Below are 21,427 nucleotides of genomic sequence, written 5' to 3' on the forward strand. Positions count from 1 at the left end.
TAATAGACGTAACAGGTGTACTAAAATATATCCATATTTGGCTTTCAAACTATTTGCGATCAGACGACTGAGTTTTTACAGATTAGGGCAATGGGCAAACAAACATTAAGAGATGATTTTTTTTTTTTAAGTGTCAGTAGATGTAAGAAAAAAAGAGGATGCACATAAAACCACATGCCATCAGGAAGTTTGACGATCAGAGGATGAGATCATTGCAAAGAATGATATACGCCAACACAGGAACCCATGAAAAGACTGACAGAAGTCCTCAACTTTAAGGTGAGAAATTGAATGCTGCACACTGTTTGTGTGATTGATTACTTGTTTACCTAAGTAATTCAGTGATAACAAAAATAATCATGAGTTGCTGCCTTTGTCCATATAGTATTGTACCATTTGTTCCTAAATGAAAAGATTCAGATGTAATCTGATTTGTGAGCAGCAAAAGGAGCTAATGGCATCTCTAATTTGTCTAGTTTAGTGGGAGGAACCAGACAGTTCCTCTTTATTTATTAAATATCTTTATTGGACCTCTGGACCAGTTGATGATGATGATGATAATGATGATGAAGTCAATGTTTCTCCACGACTATTTCTCTTCATTCATCCCTCTCTTCTTGCCACTGCACTGCTGCTAACCTAAGAGACATGGCTGCCGTCGTATTTACACTAAAAATAAGTTATGCGGGACACTGTTCCTTGTCTGAAAGCATCTTCACAAATGAGTTAACCTATATTCTGACTTCTGTCAGTTGACAGAATGCTGATGAACCACACAAACCAAACGGAGGACGACCTCTTCTCCTGCTACAGTCCCTCAGTTGTAGGCTACCGGTACTTTGCTGTGCTGTGGGGATGTGCGGTGACCATCACTGGTACGGTGGGGAACCTGATGACCATTCTAGCCTTCGCCTTAGACCCACGTCTGAGGACTCGCTTCAATGTGCTAATCGTCAACCTGGCTGTAGCTGATCTCCTGTACTGCACCATACTGCAGCCCATCTCAGTCGACTCCTATCTACACCTCAGATGGCGCAGTGGTCAGCTCTGGTGCAGCATCTTCGGCCTGCTCCTCTTCCTCTCCAACTCTGTCTCCATTATTACCCTCTGCCTGGTGGCAGTGAGCAGATATCTGTTGGTTGCAAAACGAACTGTGTTTGATCGTGTCTTCTCTGACCGTGGTCTAACTTTACTCCTGGTCTCAGCGTGGGCTCTGGGCCTGGTCACTTTTGGCCCACTCTGGCCTGTTTACGTGTTCGTGCCACAGGTGTGCACATGCAGCTTCCATCGTACCAGGGGTCGCCCCTACACCACCATCCTGCTCTTTTTCTACTTCTTTGTCGGGCTGGGCTGTGTTGGCGCATTCTACCTGCTCGTTTACAGACGCGTCCAGATTGCCTCACAGGCTCTGCTTCGCTACAGGCTCAGCCGCCGGTCATCCAGGAAGAAACCGGCTTCTTCAGCACAAGGGACAGATGATAGTGGAGTAGAGAGTGGCATGGCCAACACGTGTAGCTGTGAGATGAGCAGCCAGGCGGATATAACCCAAAATAAGGATGAGATCACCTCCATAAAGCCACCCCCATCTACCCAGGGTACTGCCACAGCCTTAAATTCATCAACAGCCAACAAGTCTCCACCTGAAATTGTCCGTGCACCACTTGTATCCACACCTGCACCCACCACTGAAGCATCTTCATCCCACTCAGCAACTTCAGGAGATGATGGTGAATTTAAGCGAGTGACTCGTATGTGCTTCACTGTTTTTCTGTGTTTCGTCTTTTGCTTTGTCCCGTTCCTGTTGCTCAACATAGTTGACAAACATAACCGCGCCCCACAGGTACTGCACATGCTCTGTGCAAACCTCACCTGGCTCAACAGCTGTATCAACCCAGTGCTCTATGCTGTCATGAACAGACAATTTCGACAGGCCTACCATGTGCTGCTCACCAGGGCTGCTGCACCTTTCACCGGCCTCTGGATGTGGTAGCCAGCTTACAGTTCCTGATGTAAACTGGCTCATTTTTACCTGATGATACTAGAAGAAAACTCAGGGATCACCAAAGTTACTACATTTCAACCTAAGAGGAAGGTGAATGTCTGTATTAAATCCAATCCATCAAACAACTGTCACAACATGTCATTACAAAAAAAATCTTATGATAGCATCTGAGGCCAAGTTAATTTAGATTTTATTCTGCACTGTCAGGAATTAATTGTGATCCTTTACTGTTTTCTATTATATCATTATACATGAACTTGGTTAACCAGCACTAAGGTTCAAAGTGCAAAGAATAGCACAGAGGACACATTAAAGTCTAATAACTTTTCTCTGTGTGGAAATACTGCCTTGATATGCGTTACCAGATAAACTTCATGGTCTCACTGTCACATATATTGACGTGTTCACAACAGAGACAGTGCCGTCAGATTTTACACTAGTGAGGTACATACATATAATGTTATGATATTCACTCTGATTTAATGTGTGGCATAATAAATCATAATAAAAGATCTGCTTCATTTTCAAAGACTGGAGTTTTGAATTATTGTTCCACAAAAGTTAAAAAGTTGGATTACACACAATTTCAGAAACCCAGAACCATGCTGTGGCTGTTGAAATGATTTTTGCACTTGATCTACATTTGCAGTTTGAGAAATCAAAGAGGGCCCATTGCTGCCACTCAGTGGTGACTCTGCAAAAACTAAAACTAGAAACTAAGAACGGTAGTATGTAGTTCAGGCCATCACAAGAATACTCTAATATCTACAACTTTACATTTTGTTTTCAGCATTTCTTAACAGCTGCACAGTAGCATGGCTGTTTTGGTGAGTAAAACTGAATGTAAATATAATTCCACAGGGCACTTTTTAATTTGAATATTAAGGTATATTTGGATTAGGATTGAATCCTAAATAAATCAAATAAAGGTTTATCATTCTAAATGATCATTTATTTTTTAATCAATAACTTGATACTCTCCGCAACCAACATAATGTAACATTTACTCCTTGACAAAGCAACAGCAACAATTCTTGCTGTTTCTTGCTTATGTGGTAACACTGTATGCCACAAAAAATAAAAATAGATTCACTTCACTAAAATATACTCTGAGCTCTTATCACATGGGGTTATGATTGAAAAGGCAAAAAAGAGTGACTGCCGCTGGGGTTTGAACAAACCTACCACAAGAGGGTTGTCATCGAGCTTGGTTACTAATACTCGCAGGTTGGGACGGCAGAGATTGGCTTTCTGTACACCCAAAGGGATGGTGCTTTTCAGATAATGGAGGTTTGTTGTGTTTCCCATCTTTGCTGGCACAAGTTGCCTGTATATCTTGTAATGGATCCACCTTTACATTTCCAGCGTGTGTGTTTCATTTTTCTTGTCACGCCAGCTACGTAAGCCTATTGCTGTAACCTCGTAGAGTGACTGTGCATAGGGTTGACCAAAATGCAGAACAGATACATTTATCGAAAACCGTCATCAGTTTATCATCCTCTGATTATTTTTTAGTGATAATTATTGAGACTGCTTTGTTGCCCAGTTCTAAAGTACCTAAAACACTGTAAAACATCCTGAGGCTCAGAATAGACTGGGTCAGAGCACAAAGGAGGCCCAAACACTCAGGAAACCACCTTTCATTAAGAGATATGACATGTAAGAGCTGAATCGCAAAGACCCACAGTAAATTAATTTCCTAGCAATCTAAACATTCACTTCTGTCCTTTCCAATGTTACGTGTCAGCATATGTCTAACTGAAAGCATCGAAGTGAAGTTGCAGCCCAATTCTCAGACGACAAAAGAAGCAAACTCCAAAAAATGTAACAGTGATGGTACACACTGCTGTTGCAAACTTCTTTCAGAAACACAGAAAAAACTTATGTTTATATTTTGAAAATATTTAAAAGATATGTATGAGCTTCCACCCCTGCCATGTTCCCTTCATCACGTAACCATCTGCCAATCCACAGATGATTTAAAGAGGAGCTCATGCAAAAGTTTCTATCAAGAATTGACTTTTCTTGAGTATCTTCCAACAAGCAACTGACAACAAAAAACAAATAAATTATATATGATGCTGTATCTGACTAAATACACTACTTCTCTAATGAATTTAATTTTCACCTGTGCAATGGTTGACGTCACTTATACAGTAAAGCATCAATGTTACCAAAAACACCCACTATGTTAGTTATTGTAGCTGCATTTTAGCAGCACTTTAGCTCTGTTATTGTAGCCTGAAGGGAATACATCTCTGACAATTCCAGTGCTTCTTCTGCATTTGCTCACCATCAGCTTGCTGCTCCAAATGTCTAGATTTTTCACATCTGGGCCTGTATGTAGTGGCCTATGTTTACCCATGTGTGACAGAAACAGGAAGGTACTGCGGCAAAAGGTGAAAGTTACACTGTCGCTTAAAGGGTTTTATTCTGATATGCCATCATTAGTATGTCTCTGCAGTTGTAATAAATAAAAAACACATACATTACAGAAGAATTAGCATGAACCTACGTGATACTGGCCTATACCATTAACATACTGTATGTATGTTGTAAGTAAAAGAGAATATATGAAGGCACCATTGATTGGTGAAATTAAGGCACACATACACATATCAGTTTTTATGTACATTTGTTTTCTGATGTCTATATCACTAATTTTGTTGTACATGTCAAGTCCTGTTCTGTTCTGACTTACAGTCCCTAGTAACAATTCCCCTTAGGAGATCAATAAAGTTTATCTATCTATCTTATGTGTAGTATGCTAACATAACTAACAGACTAAAACATATTTCATCTAGACAATACATTTTTTCCATGAGGTAATTCCATTTGAAATATTTAAGAAAACGTTACTTTAAAAATACACAAGATCTCTCTTCCACAATTTAGACATAAATTGGAAAAACCCTATGTCACACCATCTGAGTGTGTAGAGGGCACTTGAGCAACAAAGAGGATGCACATAAAATGCAACACTGGCAGGAAGCGAGACATTCAGATTGCTGCAGAGGACAACTACACATCAACAATTAGGAAGACTGGCAGAAATCTACAGTTTAAAGGTGAGAAATTCATGAGTGATTTGTTTGAAAATGGGTTTTTATTTGCCTTTATGTTAAAAATATAATTTAATTTAAATTTAAAAAGAATGTTATTTTAAATTTCTCTGAGTTTCCTTTTGTTTGTTCTATTTTTAATTTCAGCTTTATTATATGTAGTGTTTCACTAACTGAGTCACAAACTATATGCAGAATTCTCCTCAATGATGTGAACATATTTTAAAGGAGATTAATATAAATTAATATCAAATGAAAAACAGACAATTTCTGAATTTTGTTGTTGAGGTTGGTTACTAAAAATACCAACAACATTTTTTCAGAGGTCTTTTTACAAAAGGAAGTGGTGAGTTGGACCACTTGTAACTTCCCCTTCGCAAAAAAAAGGTATGGAGGGCTAACTTTCTGTTTGACTTTAACTACCCATGAGCACATCACAGAAAAGGTAACCTATATTCTTACTTCTGTTAGTCGACAGAATGCTGATGAACCACACAAACCAAACGGAGGACGACCTCTTCTCCTGCTACAGTCCCTCAGTTGTAGGCTACCGGTACTTTGCTGTGCTGTGGGGATGTGCGGTGACCATCACTGGTACGGTGGGGAACCTGATGACCATTCTAGCCTTCGCCTTAGACCCACGTCTGAGGACTCGCTTCAATGTGCTAATCGTCAACCTGGCTGTAGCTGATCTCCTGTACTGCACCATACTGCAGCCCATCTCAGTCGACTCCTATCTACACCTCAGATGGCGCAGTGGTCAGCTCTGGTGCAGAATCTTCGGCCTGCTCCTCTTCCTGTCCAACTCTGTCTCCATTATTACCCTCTGCCTGGTGGCAGTGAGCAGATATCTGTTGGTTGCAAAACGAACTGTGTTTGATCGTGTCTTCTCTGACCGTGGTCTAACTTTACTCCTGGTCTCAGCGTGGGCTCTGGGCCTGGTCACTTTTGGCCCACTCTGGCCTGTTTACGTGTTCGTGCCACAGGTGTGCACATGCAGCTTCCATCGTACCAGGGGTCGCCCCTACACCACCATCCTGCTCTTTTTCTACTTCTTTGTCGGGCTGGGCTGTGTTGGCGCATTCTACCTGCTCATTTACAGACGCGTCCAGATTGCCTCACAGGCTCTGCTTCGCTACAGGCTCAGCCGCCGGTCATCCAGGAAGAAACCGGCTTCTTCAGCACAAGGGACAGATGATAGTGGAGTAGAGAGTGGCATGGCCAACACGTGTAGCTGTGAGATGAGCAGCCAGGCGGATATAACCCAAAATAAGGATGAGATCACCTCCATAAAGCCACCCCCATCTACCCAGGGTACTGCCACAGCCTTAAATTCATCAACAGCCAACAAGTCTCCACCTGAAATTGTCCGTGCACCACTTGTATCCACACCTGCACCCACCACTGAAGCATCTTCATCCCACTCAGCAACTTCAGGAGATGATGGTGAATTTAAGCGAGTGACTCGTATGTGCTTCACTGTTTTTCTGTGTTTCGTCTTTTGCTTTGTCCCGTTCCTGTTGCTCAACATAGCCGACAAACATAACCGTGCCCCACAGGTACTGCACATGCTCTGTGCAAACCTCACCTGGCTCAACAGCTGTATCAACCCTGTGCTCTATGCTGTCATGAACAGACAATTTCGACAGGCCTACCATGTGCTGCTCACCAGGGCTGCTGCACCTTTCACCTATCTCTGGACGCAGTGGAAGGCTCTGAGATCCTGATTTCCATGAACTTGAACTTGCCTGATGTAAACCCAGTATGATGCTGTGTTGTTCTACTCAAATATAAGACGACTTAAATTCAGCCACTATGAACTTTTAAGTTATTTTTGTGTGATTTATTAAGTAGAGAAAGAGAGAGAGAGAAGGAAGTCTTAGCTCTCATAAAGTGAACCAAAACACAAGCTTGATTTAAAAGATCAGTGTTAGATGTGATTTATGTTGCATTACCAACATTTCAGAAATGTTTAACTCCTTTGTTGTTTGCTTTTACAGTGTGTTGTTTACGTATAGCGTTTATGTATAGCATTACATAACATGTTTATCTCATGTATGTAATAAATTCTATTTTGTAATACATATTCCGAAGTTGCATTCAGAAATTTGAGCAACAACTAGCCTACACGTCACCACCGCTTTCTGTTTTTTAGGTGTCTGTTTCATCATGTGAAAAACCACCAATGTTACAAAATCGGCACAGGATATTCCTGTCTAACACAACATGCTTTATTTTAGTCATTCAGGAACTTATGACTCTTCCCAGTGTCTCATCTTTGCATTGCCTCATGCATGACTAATAAGAAGGGTTTGTGTGTTATGGCCTTTAGTTTGACATGTGGGTGGAGTGTGAGGGCATAGGTCTGTTTGACTTCCGTCAACGTTGTCATTTACTGAAGATACCGACAGAGGCAAAGAACATTCATACATACATGCCCACACTATACTAACTGCTGCATGTTGGTATTTAACAAGAAGACTAAAAGTCTAAAGCAATATGCCTGACTCTTTGAGGTGATAACTCTTATTCCAACCAACAAGACAAAGCCATTTTTTAGATGAAAAAAAAAGGAAAGACAGCACAAATCTTCAGCCCTCTAAACAAGCCACTGTTGTCAAAGTTCATACTTCTGACCATTATCACTTTATCCCCTGCCTAGATAAGCGTATCTCAGAGTGCCCCAGGAGGAGGTTTACCACCATACCAACCATAAGTCACAATGTCCCTGGTACCTTTGTTGCATTAACGGTAGCATGTTTTAGCCAAGGGATGCCAGTCATTAGTTATAAAGGTATTCTGTCATGAACTTCTACGATAGATAAGTGGAAACAGAAATTTTGACTTTTAAGCGTCACTTTCAAGTCAAGGGATCACCAGAGTCGTTAGCGTTCAACCACATTTCACGAGAATTAATCCAAACTGCACTGTGCTATTTCTCTGCCGTCCTCCGTCAAAAGTATGTCATAAGTCAAATTAGTGATTAAAAAATCTCCTATGATCGAATTTTGCAAGAAGAAGAAGAGTAAAACATCAAAACGGATATAACTACAGACAATTTAACACCAAGTGTATGGCTAATGATCACAACGGCTAACTAGCTGAAGCGCTGCATGGGCTAAAGTTTCTTCCTCAGCCTTTTACAGCCAACTCTCAGAGCACAGCAACATTTCGAGGCGTGTTTTCTGGTCGCCTGGCGAAAATAAGTGAGGTACTCACCGACCTTTGCGCTCCTGAGAAGAAAAAAAAACCCGTTCAGCTTGCTAGCTGTCCGACTTTACTCTCCAGCCTTCGTGTATGGTAGACGGTAAGGTACTGTTCTTCAGTCCTGCTGAAAACAGCTGTTTATTAGTGGTGGGTGAGTGAAGCCAAAACTGAAAGCCACCAGAGAGCCTAAAATCTCCACAAGGCCCACAGAGTTTGGTTTTATTTAAATATTTTTATTCGGGTAACTTAACATTTTGATTGGCGCTGCTCTCTGACAATGACTCTGCCCTCTTGGTTAAATGTTAAACTGTCAGCACAGATTCAATGAAAAATAACTTCCCGTGTTCCCATACTTGTTCATACAATATTCACTTATTAATGAACAGAACACAGAATCGCTCATATCCATTTAATTAAATGAGCAGGTTAACATAAAATCATACATTATAAGGAGGAAGTGCCATGTTTTATGAAAACAGTTCATCACAAGCTGTAGCTAGGAACATAGAAAAACACAAAGGGTCTCACAAAAAAACAACAATAAATTATGTGCAGCCTGTGTAATGTACCCTACAACACCTCATATAAGCATTTTCCCACCAGCTTTAATAGTCTTTTTTCTTGCCTTTATGATGCACAATGGTTAAGGGGTCTAGTACAGGTGACTGGGACACCAATGGAATGGATATGATTTCAGTATATTCAATTATGTCCACATTGTGCAGACAGTCTTTCAAAATGATTTTAAACAGTAATTAACATAATGAAAATGAATTATAAATCTTATATCATAATGATTTAAAGATTCACATGAACACTGGATACAGACTGAAAAAATGTTCTAAAATATGAACTAACAATTTCAGAAGTGCTGTCAAGAATTTCAAATAAAAACAGTATACGAAGCAAACTATTATGTTAACATGACAGATGCTGTGATGTAAGTAGCTGAGAGCAAAGCTGATAATACAGTGGTTTGGTTAAACATACAGAACAGATGCTTAATGGAAAATGCTTCCACAGGGTTGTAGGGGCAGGCAATTAAACTCTGGAAAATTGAAATCAGGCAGCTCTGGCTCATCTTCAAAGATGCTAGAGTCAACTAAGATGTTGGAGTTGTGGGGAAAAATCACTAAATCCTCCTGTGGGGCTACCACAGACTCAGACAGCATGGGATCAGTGTGATAGGTTTCCATAGCCGAATCCAGAGGATGAGGGCTCCCGTTGTGTTCTGAGAGCAGAGAAAAGGACAAGAGAAGAGATACTGACTTTGGCTGTCACGGTTGCTTTGTTTATTTCTGGCACTGCTTTCAATGGGGAAGTAAGAGTAACAAAAATGTGTTGAGCTCAGCAGCCAAAAAAAAGAAAGAACAGAATTTCTGTGTAAGAGTGTACAAAACGGATTTGATCTCATGCAACGCAATTAATTGCATGCAGTGTTAGTACACCTGGTTCATGTTTAATATTTGTATTTTCTTTTCAGTTTGTTTAAATTTCAACAAAATCCATCACCAAGTTCTTCTAAAGCTCACAAATGAATTTGTTAACGACACAGAGGAGGAGACACAAGGAAGTTACTGGTCGTGACCAAGAAATCATCTAGTACACAACCCCTAAAACAGCAAATTGTCATTTTTACACTTCAGTTTTTGTATGGATTTAGCAGACAAAACGATAACTATAATTAATTACTGTGCTTTAGAGGTGCCAGTACCATTTTGTTACTGTTTCACAAAGTGTTAGACAAAAGGTCAAACTGGACTCCCAAATGTCCAAAAATGTTTCTTCGTGTCTTTCCAAACTATGAAAAGTATATCTGTAGCGCACTGAAATTTAATCACTAAAAAATTTAATTATTATTATTATTATTATTATTATTGTGGTAGCTAGATTATCTTGATTTCTATAATATACAGTCTTCCAATTCATTTCAGTGAATGCGCCAAGAAAAGTGATTGTTTCAGGCATGAGAAAGTAGACTCAAAAAGCAAACTGAATAAAGTTGTTAGAAGAGTTTGGCTCAACTGATCCACCGCTACACCTGTTAGATTTTGGGTTCTAGCTCACACCCGCTGCAAAGTGGTGCCAAGCGTGACGCAAGTGTCTTTGCTAGTAGCCACTTTTCCCATCCAGTGCCTATATTATTTAAATAGCACATGCCCTTGCACCCATGTGAGCACACATGGGCGTGCTGGTCTTAAACTGAGGTGTGGTCCGGGGCATTGTTGGCACATTGCTATCGTGAGACAGTGGAAAGTGACTGTGTGAGTGGCCAAAAAAAACCTGAAGCCAGTGGAACAGTTTTTTCTCTGTTATTTTAAGTGCAGATTATCAAGATGGTAATACGCACCCACACGTACACTCTGCTTGTTGCACACACAGGGACATGCAGCAGCACACAAACATACAAAAGATCCTTACCACCTGGCAAATTGGCAGATTTTGATAGCAATCTGCCAATCCTCTTGGCTTTTAAAGAGAATGGAAGATGGCTCTCTGGTTCGTTGCAAGAGACAAAGTACAACCATTTTGAACCATGCACATGGTACTGGAACCCTTTTTTTTCTGCCGTTAGACAAGCAAAGGTGGATTTGGACATAGCCTCCATGCATTTGCTCCATGCACTAAGATTACGATTGTTCAAATAGAGCCCTTTGTGTTCAGTAGAGCAGACTACGGTACATGTGCAAGCAGAAGAAGAAGCCAACAGTCCCATGAGATATTAAGTAGAAGTTCAACAATTCCATAGCTGTTGCCTCACTTCTACAATCGAAACAGAATGTTCCCCATTGATTTTAGAGGCCACAAGGCCAAAATGAAATGGCAACACAGAGCTCTGTGATGAAGGGAGAGTGATTTGTTTGACAAGATTTCTAGCTGGATGGGACAGCAAGGAGAGCAATGACTCACCAGCTGCCTCTCCACACAGGCCATTCACTGGCTCCAGGCCTTCGCCCTGTGCCATGTCAGAGGACATGTGTGGCCTAGCCTCCAGTGTGTTCCTACATGACCAATGACAAACAACCATTACAACCAGCTGCTCATGACATCAAAAAGGCCATGCGTACACTACTTCTTAGATGAAGCGAGTGTATTTGTAGTTTGTTGTTTCTGTAGAAATAGCACATTTAGGATTTAAGGGACACTTTCGTTTTTGAGTCTAACAAGAAATGTAAATGTACTGTAAATCAGCTTGCAGGAACTAAATGTACTTACTCCTTTGACACAAACATCAGCTTGGTCTTGATGTACTTGATGTAAGGATTATCATCTGAAAGAGAATGAATTTCAATGTTATTTAATGTGTCATATTCATCCCTAACACAATGAAAGAGCATTTTTACCCATGACAAACAACCAACACAGCAAATGATATGCAAGCTGTGCTTTTTAACAGATTTATTGTCCAAGAACAACTTAAGTGCCAAGCAAAACATATGTACAAAAACATTCACTGCCCTTACCTCCACTCTTGTCCGAGTAGTATTTTCCGAAAGCCTCGTCTTTAGGGATGTGGGGATACAGATAAATTAGAGGATTTTCTGGGATATTTTCAGCTTCTAAGATCTGGAAATTCCTGATGATTTCATGGAAGGGGATCTGGATAAGGTCAACTTTAGTGAAGGGCTGGACTGTCTTTACGTAAGGCTGACCTAAAATAGACAAAGGATGATCAAATACAGGGAAGAAAAAGTGAGTTTGACTAATCTGAAAGGAGGCTTGTTTGTATTTCTGTCTACTGTGTAACAATTTCAAAATAATTTTTATAATTTAATTATGAAACAAATACATCTCACCAGTTGCAGTGTTTTCCACCCAGGAGAAAGTGATTCCTCCAATGACACTTTCACTGAAGCGCAACAAGAATGTGCCTCTCTGCTTTTTCTTCAGGAGAGACTTCTCTTTGCCTTTGCTCACAAAACCCATGATGAGGCTACAGCACATATAAGAAATTACAAACAAAAATCTTATACAAATAAGAAATGTCTCAATTTTCCCAGGGATTAAACCCAGATTTAACTGTGTTCAGCAAACATACCCTTCCCTCCACAGGTCTTCAAGGTATGTTTTCACCATCACCAAGATGCCATCAAACCACACCCAGAAAGTGTCAGGACCATTCTCCTGTAACAAAAGGGGCAGAAAATCGTCAATGATACATACCCACAGAGTATAAATATACTCTGTGGGTATGTATCACACCCACAGAGTATATTTATAAAAAATAAACAAACAAGACGGACAGTCTACAGCCATGCTAGTGGTTCTGTGTTCATTGGATAGACGAAATTGTAGGAGGGATAAAATTTGAGGAGCACAGTTTGTTTTTGATCCAATTAAGCGTAAAAATGGAGTGGAAGTGTCTGATAGTTAACATGGCCACAGTGACTATGTTAACATGCTGGTGTTTAGCAGGGTGGCTGAATATAAGCAATAAACACAATGTACATGATGGGAATATCATTCATTTTGCAGGATTTGGTCGTAAACCAAGATATTCAGTAAATGAACATCTGAACCTGATGATGGTGATAGAGGAAAAATCAGGTAATCACCAAACCCAACAATTCATCTCGAGAGGCAACAGGAATGTAAAAGAAATAGTAATCCATCCAAACTGAATTTGCCAACGTAAGAGGGAAAAGCCAGGGGATGTTTGGAGTTGTGTGGTCAGGGGTAAGATTAATCCCTCGAGCCATTCTGAAAAATATTCGAGGATTCAGTATTCTTACCTTGCTAAATTTTGACCAAGTCACTTTGCAGTTGTCATAGTTCAGCTGCTGTCCTGAAGAGATAAAAAGTAAACGTTGCATTTCACGCACTGACAAAATCTACAATAAAACATGCCTACAACCCACAAAGAATGCTGAATTATACTGTGCAATGCTTATCGTGACCTGACATATCAATGTGAACTATGCACAGTCCTGCTGGGTGTCTTCATAATTCCAGTTAACACGCACACTTTTCCACTGCAGTACCAGTAACTACCAGTAATCAATATAAATTAAACTCCTGACACAGTAACCGGAAGGTGTTCAAAGATTTGTCACCAAGATTCTAGATATTATTAGTGCTGCTGAAGCTTAAGATACATAGATACATACACAAGCAAAGACAAGCAACTAAAACAGAAGATAGAAGCAGAATTTACCAAAGAGTCTGGTTGCAATCATTTCCAACTGAGCATCATTCAGACCACGTTTAGTGGCAGCAAAAAACTGCCAGCTCAGCATTTCTCCAAACTGCGGCCAAGTGGCTGCAGGACAGTTGGCAAAGAACATGACATCCTGGAGAACAGACACACATTTACAAATGTATAGAAAATACATTTATAATGCCTTCTCACAGTGTTATAGTATAATAAGACTGTAAAATACTACTCTGTGTGTGTGTGTTATTGATGATGATGACGATGATGATGATGATGATCATTCACCTTGGTGTCCTGACTGAGCATGTTGAACCAGAGGATAGACGCCCAGGCACTCTGCTGCTGGCTAGAGTTGGAGATAATGACCACCGGGAGGGAGGAGGCCTAAGTTGGGTGCCAGGGAAAAGCAACAGCCACACAGTGATATAATGATTTAATGATTCTGATGAACATGTGTAGGTTAATGAATTTTGTGTACAACGAGCCCTATATCAAGAAAAGAAAAATAGAAACTCCACCTGCAACTCAACTGACACGTCCTTCAGCTCAAATACAGTGTCAAAGTGGATGACATGCAGCTCCTCTGTAACAGTGAGAGGAATCTGCACCAAAACACATACACACAGCTCACTATTTATTAGTTGTTCACATCTTCTTGAATTATGAATCACTGAGTTTAACCATAACGAAAGTGGTATCTTATCATCAGGGTTGCTTTAGTCAACTCACATCACTGACTCCTTTGCTGCCACCTCCAGACTTCTGCTCCTTCAGAGTCTACAGACAAATAATAGTATACAGAATTCTAACATAACAATATTACCATCTGAGATTAAAGGGTTACTTTTAAGTCCTTTAATTATGTTAGTTTAGCTGGTGTAAACTGCTTTATGTTTGTACTTAAATACTAACATCAATAGTAAAGTATGTGACAGATTGTAGAAGATTTATCCTTTGAATAATTCAAATTTCAAAATCAAATGAAATACTTCATATATACAGTAACTGTTACTAAGAGTTTTCTCAACTGTTATTATTGGTTTATTCTCTTTTTAAAACATTATCACCCACCAGATGTCTGAAGTCAGCCACCATGCCTCCACTCTGGCTCTCCGCCATGTTCAAGGCCTTGACTTTAGTCCCCAGGACATTAAAACGCCGATATCTACGCCGATACCAGGGTTTGTAAGAACACATTCACATCAAATGTAAATGTTCAATACAGTTCTGGAAATACTGCTTGATTGGGAAACTGAAGTTATATTTTTAAAAAAAATACTCACCCTTTGATCTGAGGAGCCTCCCTAATTTCAAACAGGAGAAATACAGAGAAGTGACCACAGGGGGGCAACGAAAACTCTTATTATTTTAAGTGTAGTCACTGTTTATGTGCAGTGAAAGTAACTAAAACTAAGGGACTCTCACCTCTCCATGGATACAGTCACTTTCATGGAATGGTTCAGCTCAGGAAACTTAATGAGAAGTCTGAAAATATTAGGACAGAGATAAGATTTTAGTATTTTGGAAATAACAAGGCACTAAATTGTAAAATGAGAAAGGAAATAGGAACACTCATGGCTACAGTACAGAACAAAGTAAGTTTCACAGATCCAAGTCACATTTGTGAAAGGGTAACAGAAGACTATTTCCTTATTATCCTGATATTAGTTCAGAACTGATACAACACCCCACAGCCCAAGTAAAAAGAGTTTAGGACGGTTTAGCTCCACTGCAACATTGTGTATTCGTTTGTGTAGCGACTGTAAAGGTACCTTGCACACTTTCAAATATCTTATCTGCCATGCAAAACTATCGTACAAATTACTACTAGGGATGCACCGATGCATCGGCTGAACATCGGTATCGGCCGATGTTCGCCTCGTTAACAACCATCGGCCATCGGCAAATAAAGGTGACATTCACCGATGGCAGTGGCCGATGATTATGTGTTGATTTACATGAGAACAGTTATAACAGTAGCGCCCTTGCTACTTCATATGCCGCAGACTACGACCTCCTCGCCTCTCTCAGTGCGCACCAGTGGCAATTAATTAAACTTAATAACACTCCTCTTCCCGTTTGAACAACTGACAAGAGAAGTTAGCTCATCAGAGGCATGAGCTGCCGACGTCATCCCCTCTGTGAGCGGCCTGAGACGTCTTCTGAGCCAGCAGGCTGACACAGACCACGGCGTTACAACAACAAAGACCTCACTATTAGAGGCTGTAAATAAACGCTTCGATCAAATCGAGTATGATCCCATGTTCTGCACTGCTACCTTATTGGATCCCAGATACAAAGATCGCTACTTTGATGAGCGATGTTAAACAACGCGCACGAGCAATACTTGACGCGCACCTCCTGTTGCCTGCTGCCGAGGATGGGACGCGCGATGGAGAGAGCGCATATCACCCACAGCGCAAGAGGCAACGACCCGACGCAGCAGGGCCCTCGCTGCATGATAATACCTTTGTGCGCCATGCACCAGCACGGAGAGTGAGCGTCTGTTCAGCTCTGTGTCTCATATCTTGGATGAAAAAAGAAATAGACTTTGCAGCGACAAGACAGAGATGCTTATCTTTGTAAAGAAAACCATGCCTCTTACTAAGAAGCAGGTGAGAGATACAGCAGGTGATTTATCATTAATGTTAAGTAGAAGAGGCCCACTGTATGGGACTGGTTTTCCCGAGATGCCCCATGTTCCAGCCTGTGAGTTCTGTCTGAAAAATACACAAGGTGAAAGATAGTCCTATTTATGTTTGTATTTATAAATAACACAATTTATTTATTTTCCAATTGTTTTTACATTTACACTTGATGTATTTTTATTTTTCACAAAAATATTTTTTATTGGGCAAAGTGGTACTGTAAAAAATCTTCTCATTGAGTAAGTTTTTGTTTATCAGGCTAAAACCACTCAAATAATTTTGTTGGGTAATGTAAGTACTGTAAAAAAAATTTCACTGATTAGTGGACAGTCTAAGAGGGCTGTGGAAAGTTATTTTTCAGAAAAGAACTTGTCATGTGAATTAAGGTTATCTTAAATGTCAACTAAAAATTGACATTAAAGGTTGTTCTTGTTTCATAAATTTGTCTGACTGAATTTGTGCTGATTCAAGGATAGTATGATGAAGAGCTGAAAGACTTAGTAAAACAGTTCAGTAATGTTTCCGTGGAACAAAAAGAGATAACAAAAAGAAAAAACATCGGCATCGGCATCGGCCATCGGCCAAGTTGTTATTTTAAACATCGGTATCGGTATCGGCCCAGAATTTCACAATCGGTGCATCCCTAATTACTACATATTTAACTATGAAAACTGACACTGATTACTACATCACAGTGAATGCAGTGGTAAAAAAAAAAAAGACGCTACAGTTACAAACGTGCTAAAAGTAAACATGAAGATTGCCTGGAGTGGAACACTGACCTGGTCTTGACAGAGAACTGGACATTTGTGCGGAGAACCAGAGATCCTTTCCCCTGAGGCATGGATGGCTGAGACTCAACCACAAAGGAACTTCATGAAACAATAAAACAACAATGTCAGTAAATTTCACAAGGAAACCATAAAAAAAGCAAGAGAGGGTGACAAATTTTGCCTTTATAGAGAGACCTCTTGAGTAAATCTTTCAGGAGAGTATCTGCTCTCCTCTGCAGTGCAGGTTTCTTGGCCTTAATAGGGTCGTTCTCATAGGACACTTTTCCTACCAACTCCTCCAGCTTACTAAGAAACTCCCGCACTTGGAAAAGACACACCGCCACACAGGTGAACCTGCAAAACAATAGGAAAGGAGCAAAAGAGCTGATGTTCACACAGGCCATGGAAACAATTATGGTTAAAACACCACCAAACAAAGACCAAGACATCAACAGAATGCAATATTAAGTAAATAATCCATCGATAATAGTAGTGGTGGGATTGGAAAAGAAAAATCCCAGCTATAAGACAGTTTCACAATTTTTGCACTGATTTAGCAATTTTATAAAATTCAAATAATGACTGCCAGTTTTTCTCTAGCTTTGCAATTCATTTATATGGAGAATATTAATATAACTATTGCAGTAAATACCAAAGATTAAAACTGATCTGGAAGGTAGAGATGAACATACCACTTTTCTAGCTGGTCCAGGCACACATCATCTGGAGCACCAATGCAGGCTTTCTGCTGCCTCCTCTGCCACTCCACCAACTCCTTCTTCACCAATATGTCGATCAGGTCTTCGGTCTTGTCCAGAAGCTTATTTAGGTCTGTCAGTGTGCTCTAACAAGATAGTTGTATTAGAAAATTAAAAAAAAAAGAAAAAAAAGAAATGGACTGAAGAGATTTAAGTGTTTAAAGTGTATTTAAGAATAATAAGAACTCCATACCTTTCTACACTCATTCAGTTTGTTGACAAGTGACTGAAGAACTGTGATTTGAGCTTTCTTTACAGGATCATCTGTCACAGCTGTGCAACAGTTTGCACAGTGGGATCACAGTTTCCATATAAGACAGACCAAGGCAAAAGAGAATATGAAGCTGTGATTCAGACCACTTTATTACTAATCGTCAGAAAACATTATTAGAGCATGCAAATATGACCAGAACTTTTCAATCTGCCTACCTTCCATCTTGTGAGTTTGGTATTTAAAATCAAACTCATCTTGCTGCTCCTCCAGACATATCATTGTATGTTCCATGCACTATATCCCAAAAAAATAGAGAAAAAAATTATGAAAAGTAATAACTTACATCAAAGCACAATATAATAACATAAAACAACGTAATCTGCACCTGCACTTCATTCCTGAGGCCTGCCATTTTACGTTCAAGGTCCTGCTGGCTGCTTGTCTCCATGGCTTCCTGCTCTACATGCAAAAACTGGACCTGAGACAGAGCAAATGAGTAGGAGGAGTAGCTTTAGACATTAAGAGTGCTTCAGATGTGATACTGCGTAGTATTGTTAGAGAGCAAAGAGTGAATCTGAGTGAAAGAGGCAGTTAAAACAATATTACTGCCTGGTGGAAAATCTTCACTTTTTGGCCCACACACTGAGACCAGTAGGTTGTGTTCAGCACCAAGCTAAGCACAGCACATCCACTATTAATGGAGTCATAGTCATGTGCACTGAATCATAAGGACAAAAAAACACCCAACAGCACCTATGTATTAAATGATCAACTGATTAAATAGTTACTTGTGGAACCAGGAGTAAAGGTGTTCCAGGGTTTACCTGGTGTTGTGCCATGTGCTATAGCAATAAGTGTGTAATTGTTTATGAGTAACAGGGTGTGTCCCATCTGTAATACATAATAATAAACCAATGAAGTGCTGCCCCAACCTGTTCTGCCAGATCGGCACTCTGCAGGATTTCCTTCTCTTTTTCCAAAAACCAAAGGACAGTGCTTGCCAAGGCACAGGGGTCTTCAAGGTACCTCTGTCAGGGAAAGGAAGTCACATTAATAACAATGTTAAAGTCAGTTACAAGTCCTTACATTCACAATGCATATTTCCAAATATTCAAAATAAAGACATGACTTAATGGTGACTTTGCTTTGTTAACTAACACCAAAAATCTCATTCAGACAAACCTGAAAGTTCTGTTTGTAGCGCCTAATGTTGTGCTGCAATAAGAATGACTCCTCCTGAACAAAGCGGCTGTGTTGGATATCCAAATTCTCTAGCAGGACCTGTAACAGTACCACAGCCAAGCCATGGTCCCGCGCCGCCCGCTGCCTGAGGAACAAAAAAAAAAGATACAAGCAGATTATCTTCCAAACAGTGTCATTTATTGTAATGTACTGGACCCAATGATATTAAGGGGCGAAAGAGACAGTGCTGCCCTACCACTCCTGCTTCTCTATCCAGGCAGACAGGTAGTGTCGAACATCCATAGGTAAAGCATCTCTGTCATAGAGCTCATGCAACTGCTGTCTGTACGTAGCAGATAGCTGCCTCAGTCTGTCCCACTGAGCCATCCTAAAGTTGATCAGGTACACAACAACATGCACACAAATAGCAAACCACATTGTGTATTGTGTTTACAACATCAGTGTCAAGAATGTGTCACTGTCACTGAAAGACAATTAAGTGCATTAAATGTGGATATGATAGGTCTATTCGCGTCTGTAACCGACACTTCCTACGTGCAAACTTGGAGCCTTAGACGAGAGATTATCTGTGCCTGCTCATTATACATACTACTACTACATACTACTACTACTACGATATGTAATGGCTGCAAATTCCTCTGTGTTATAAACACGGATGTTTGAGACCGAGTGTACTTTATTTGCATGATAGGTAACTCTCAGGCATTTACTGACATTTAGTCACATTCACATTTAAAAATACTCACTTTATGCCGTCAGTCCACTTAGTAATGTTTAAGTCGCTTACTACTAAATTAAAACAAGCGCATAGCTCACTCTTGCTTCTTGCGTTACTAGCTAGCTGTAGATTGTCGTAATGGCTGGTAGGACAAAACAAGAAATAGCGAACAAGCGTGTGAATGTTATTTCCTTCGTATTTTTTACTTAGTTCTTAGTTTCATTGGATATCTTCTTATCCCTCCCAATTCGTTCTTCACAAGCTGACCCCAGGCGCCATTTTGGCTCTGACACACGGACTTTCGAGGTGTCAATGAGCCGAAATGTCCGCGTTCTCTCACACAGTTTCCTGGTGGGCTCAAAGGTTGCAGCTGATTGGTCGATCCGGAGACAGATGTGCAGGCGCTGTTGGTACACCCTCATGTCAGTCTGCAGCGAGGGGCGTGGTGAGCAAAATAGAAACTTACAGAGCTCCACTCTGAAAATTTCCAAGAAATGACGTTGTGAAAGTGACGAGGCGAGCAAATCACGCACCGGTTTGAATACTTCCACATCATTGAACCGCAAGACGGGTCGTGGGTCTATAGTCCTCTGTGCAGAGGTGGAAAAAACCTTCGTAGAATTTTGAATTACTTGTGCATTTCCACTGTTGCATTTCCATTGTTTTTGGCACGGGCGAACCGGACAGCCGCCCGGGGCGGCATCACATGGGGGGGCGGCACAACCACGTGAAAAGAAAATCATCTGCGCCGCTAAGCTGTTTTCTATCATCTGTCATATTACTGTGTGGGGAAATTGGCCGATTGGCGCCGTACCCATCTGCCGGCATGCACCACCAGTATATGCATGTAGAAACGGCACCCTGAATCAGGATAGTGGTTAGGTTGGAAGAGTGTGGGAGTCGTCCCAACTAATGGTTCTCTAACACTCGAGGCTCCGACACATGCGCGGTAGCTCATGAGGCAGTTGTATTGAACCACTGTGCCGAGGTGTGGTTTGATCACTGACGTTCGAAGCAGGTGAGTGCTTCAGACGTCATACGAATCACCTGATTGGTTCGGTTTGTCATGTGAATCACGTGGCGGGATCGAGTGTGTTCAGAGATGGAATAGCTCTGCATAGTGGCGGTCATTTGAATTTTTCTTTGCAGAGGTGTTAGGTGTTTTGAGAGTTAGTAGTGTTGATAGTGTATTTTTGGAGAATTACTGTATATAGAGCAATAGATATATAAAAATTAGATATAGATAAAGAGTTATATAAATAGGTATGTAGATGTATAATCCTAAAAAACATTAGATATAGATAAGACATACAGATTCATTACATATAAATACACACACACACACACACCCCAGCCTCATCTGTGCCATCTGAACGGGTTTTTTCCAAGGCTGGGGAAATAGTTTGTAAAAGAAGAAACCGATTGAGTCCAAAAACTATAGAAAAACTGTTATTTCTTAATAAAAACTCAGTTACAAATAAACAGTTACACAAGCACACCCACTGCCCTGTTCTTCAAGCACACCCTCTTTACCAACGAAGCCCAAAACATATAATGTGATGATATAATCTGTATTTGCACCAGTACCATGTGAAAATGACATGCGGCTAAACATGTCATCACTGGTCAAATCGGGCAGGGGTCCAGAGAAAACTACGGAGAAAAAACTACATTGTTTTGGCATAGT

General features: G+C 40.5%; 3 protein-coding genes across 4 annotated transcripts; 2 read left to right on the forward strand and 1 right to left on the reverse strand.

Annotated features, from left to right (window-relative positions):
• Positions 1–183: 183 nt before the first annotated feature.
• LOC121179481 (G-protein coupled receptor 84-like) lies at positions 184–2,509 on the forward strand. Its single transcript, XM_041034369.1, has 2 exons — positions 184–279; positions 753–2,509. Exon 2 carries the CDS (start codon positions 761–763, stop codon positions 1,988–1,990), a length of 1,230 nt encoding a protein of 409 aa, XP_040890303.1. The 5' UTR covers positions 184–279; positions 753–760; the 3' UTR covers positions 1,991–2,509.
• A 2,506-nt stretch (positions 2,510–5,015) lies between these two features.
• LOC121179469 (G-protein coupled receptor 84-like) lies at positions 5,016–7,137 on the forward strand. 2 transcript variants are annotated; one of them, XM_041034351.1, is made up of 3 exons: positions 5,016–5,070; positions 5,388–5,451; positions 5,536–7,137. In XM_041034351.1, exon 3 carries the CDS (start codon positions 5,544–5,546, stop codon positions 6,789–6,791), a length of 1,248 nt encoding a protein of 415 aa, XP_040890285.1. In that variant the 5' UTR covers positions 5,016–5,070; positions 5,388–5,451; positions 5,536–5,543; the 3' UTR covers positions 6,792–7,137. The 2 variants fall into 2 exon arrangements, with proteins under 2 accessions (XP_040890285.1, XP_040890286.1); XM_041034352.1 differs by lacking the exon at positions 5,388–5,451 and having other exon boundaries at positions 5,019–5,070.
• Positions 7,138–8,666: 1,529 nt separating this feature from the next.
• Positions 8,667–19,951, reverse strand: stat2 (signal transducer and activator of transcription 2). The gene is made up of 24 exons (XM_041033494.1): positions 19,769–19,951; positions 19,258–19,389; positions 19,002–19,146; positions 18,752–18,847; positions 18,205–18,297; positions 18,035–18,113; positions 17,799–17,878; positions 17,540–17,691; positions 17,043–17,201; positions 16,857–16,946; positions 14,852–14,911; positions 14,710–14,730; positions 14,498–14,591; positions 14,156–14,203; positions 13,945–14,028; positions 13,712–13,810; positions 13,427–13,562; positions 13,005–13,057; positions 12,311–12,396; positions 12,069–12,205; positions 11,736–11,924; positions 11,488–11,542; positions 11,182–11,273; positions 8,667–9,502 (listed from the first exon to the last, which is right to left on the reverse strand). The coding sequence occupies exons 2-24, from the start codon at positions 19,386–19,388 to the stop codon at positions 9,273–9,275; spliced, it is 2,409 nt and encodes an 802-aa protein (XP_040889428.1). The 5' UTR covers position 19,389; positions 19,769–19,951; the 3' UTR covers positions 8,667–9,272.
• Positions 19,952–21,427: the final 1,476 nt, after the last annotated feature.

The sequence above is a fragment of the Toxotes jaculatrix genome, chromosome 3, assembly GCF_017976425.1.
Source record: "Toxotes jaculatrix isolate fToxJac2 chromosome 3, fToxJac2.pri, whole genome shotgun sequence".
NCBI lineage: Eukaryota > Metazoa > Chordata > Actinopteri > Toxotidae > Toxotes > Toxotes jaculatrix.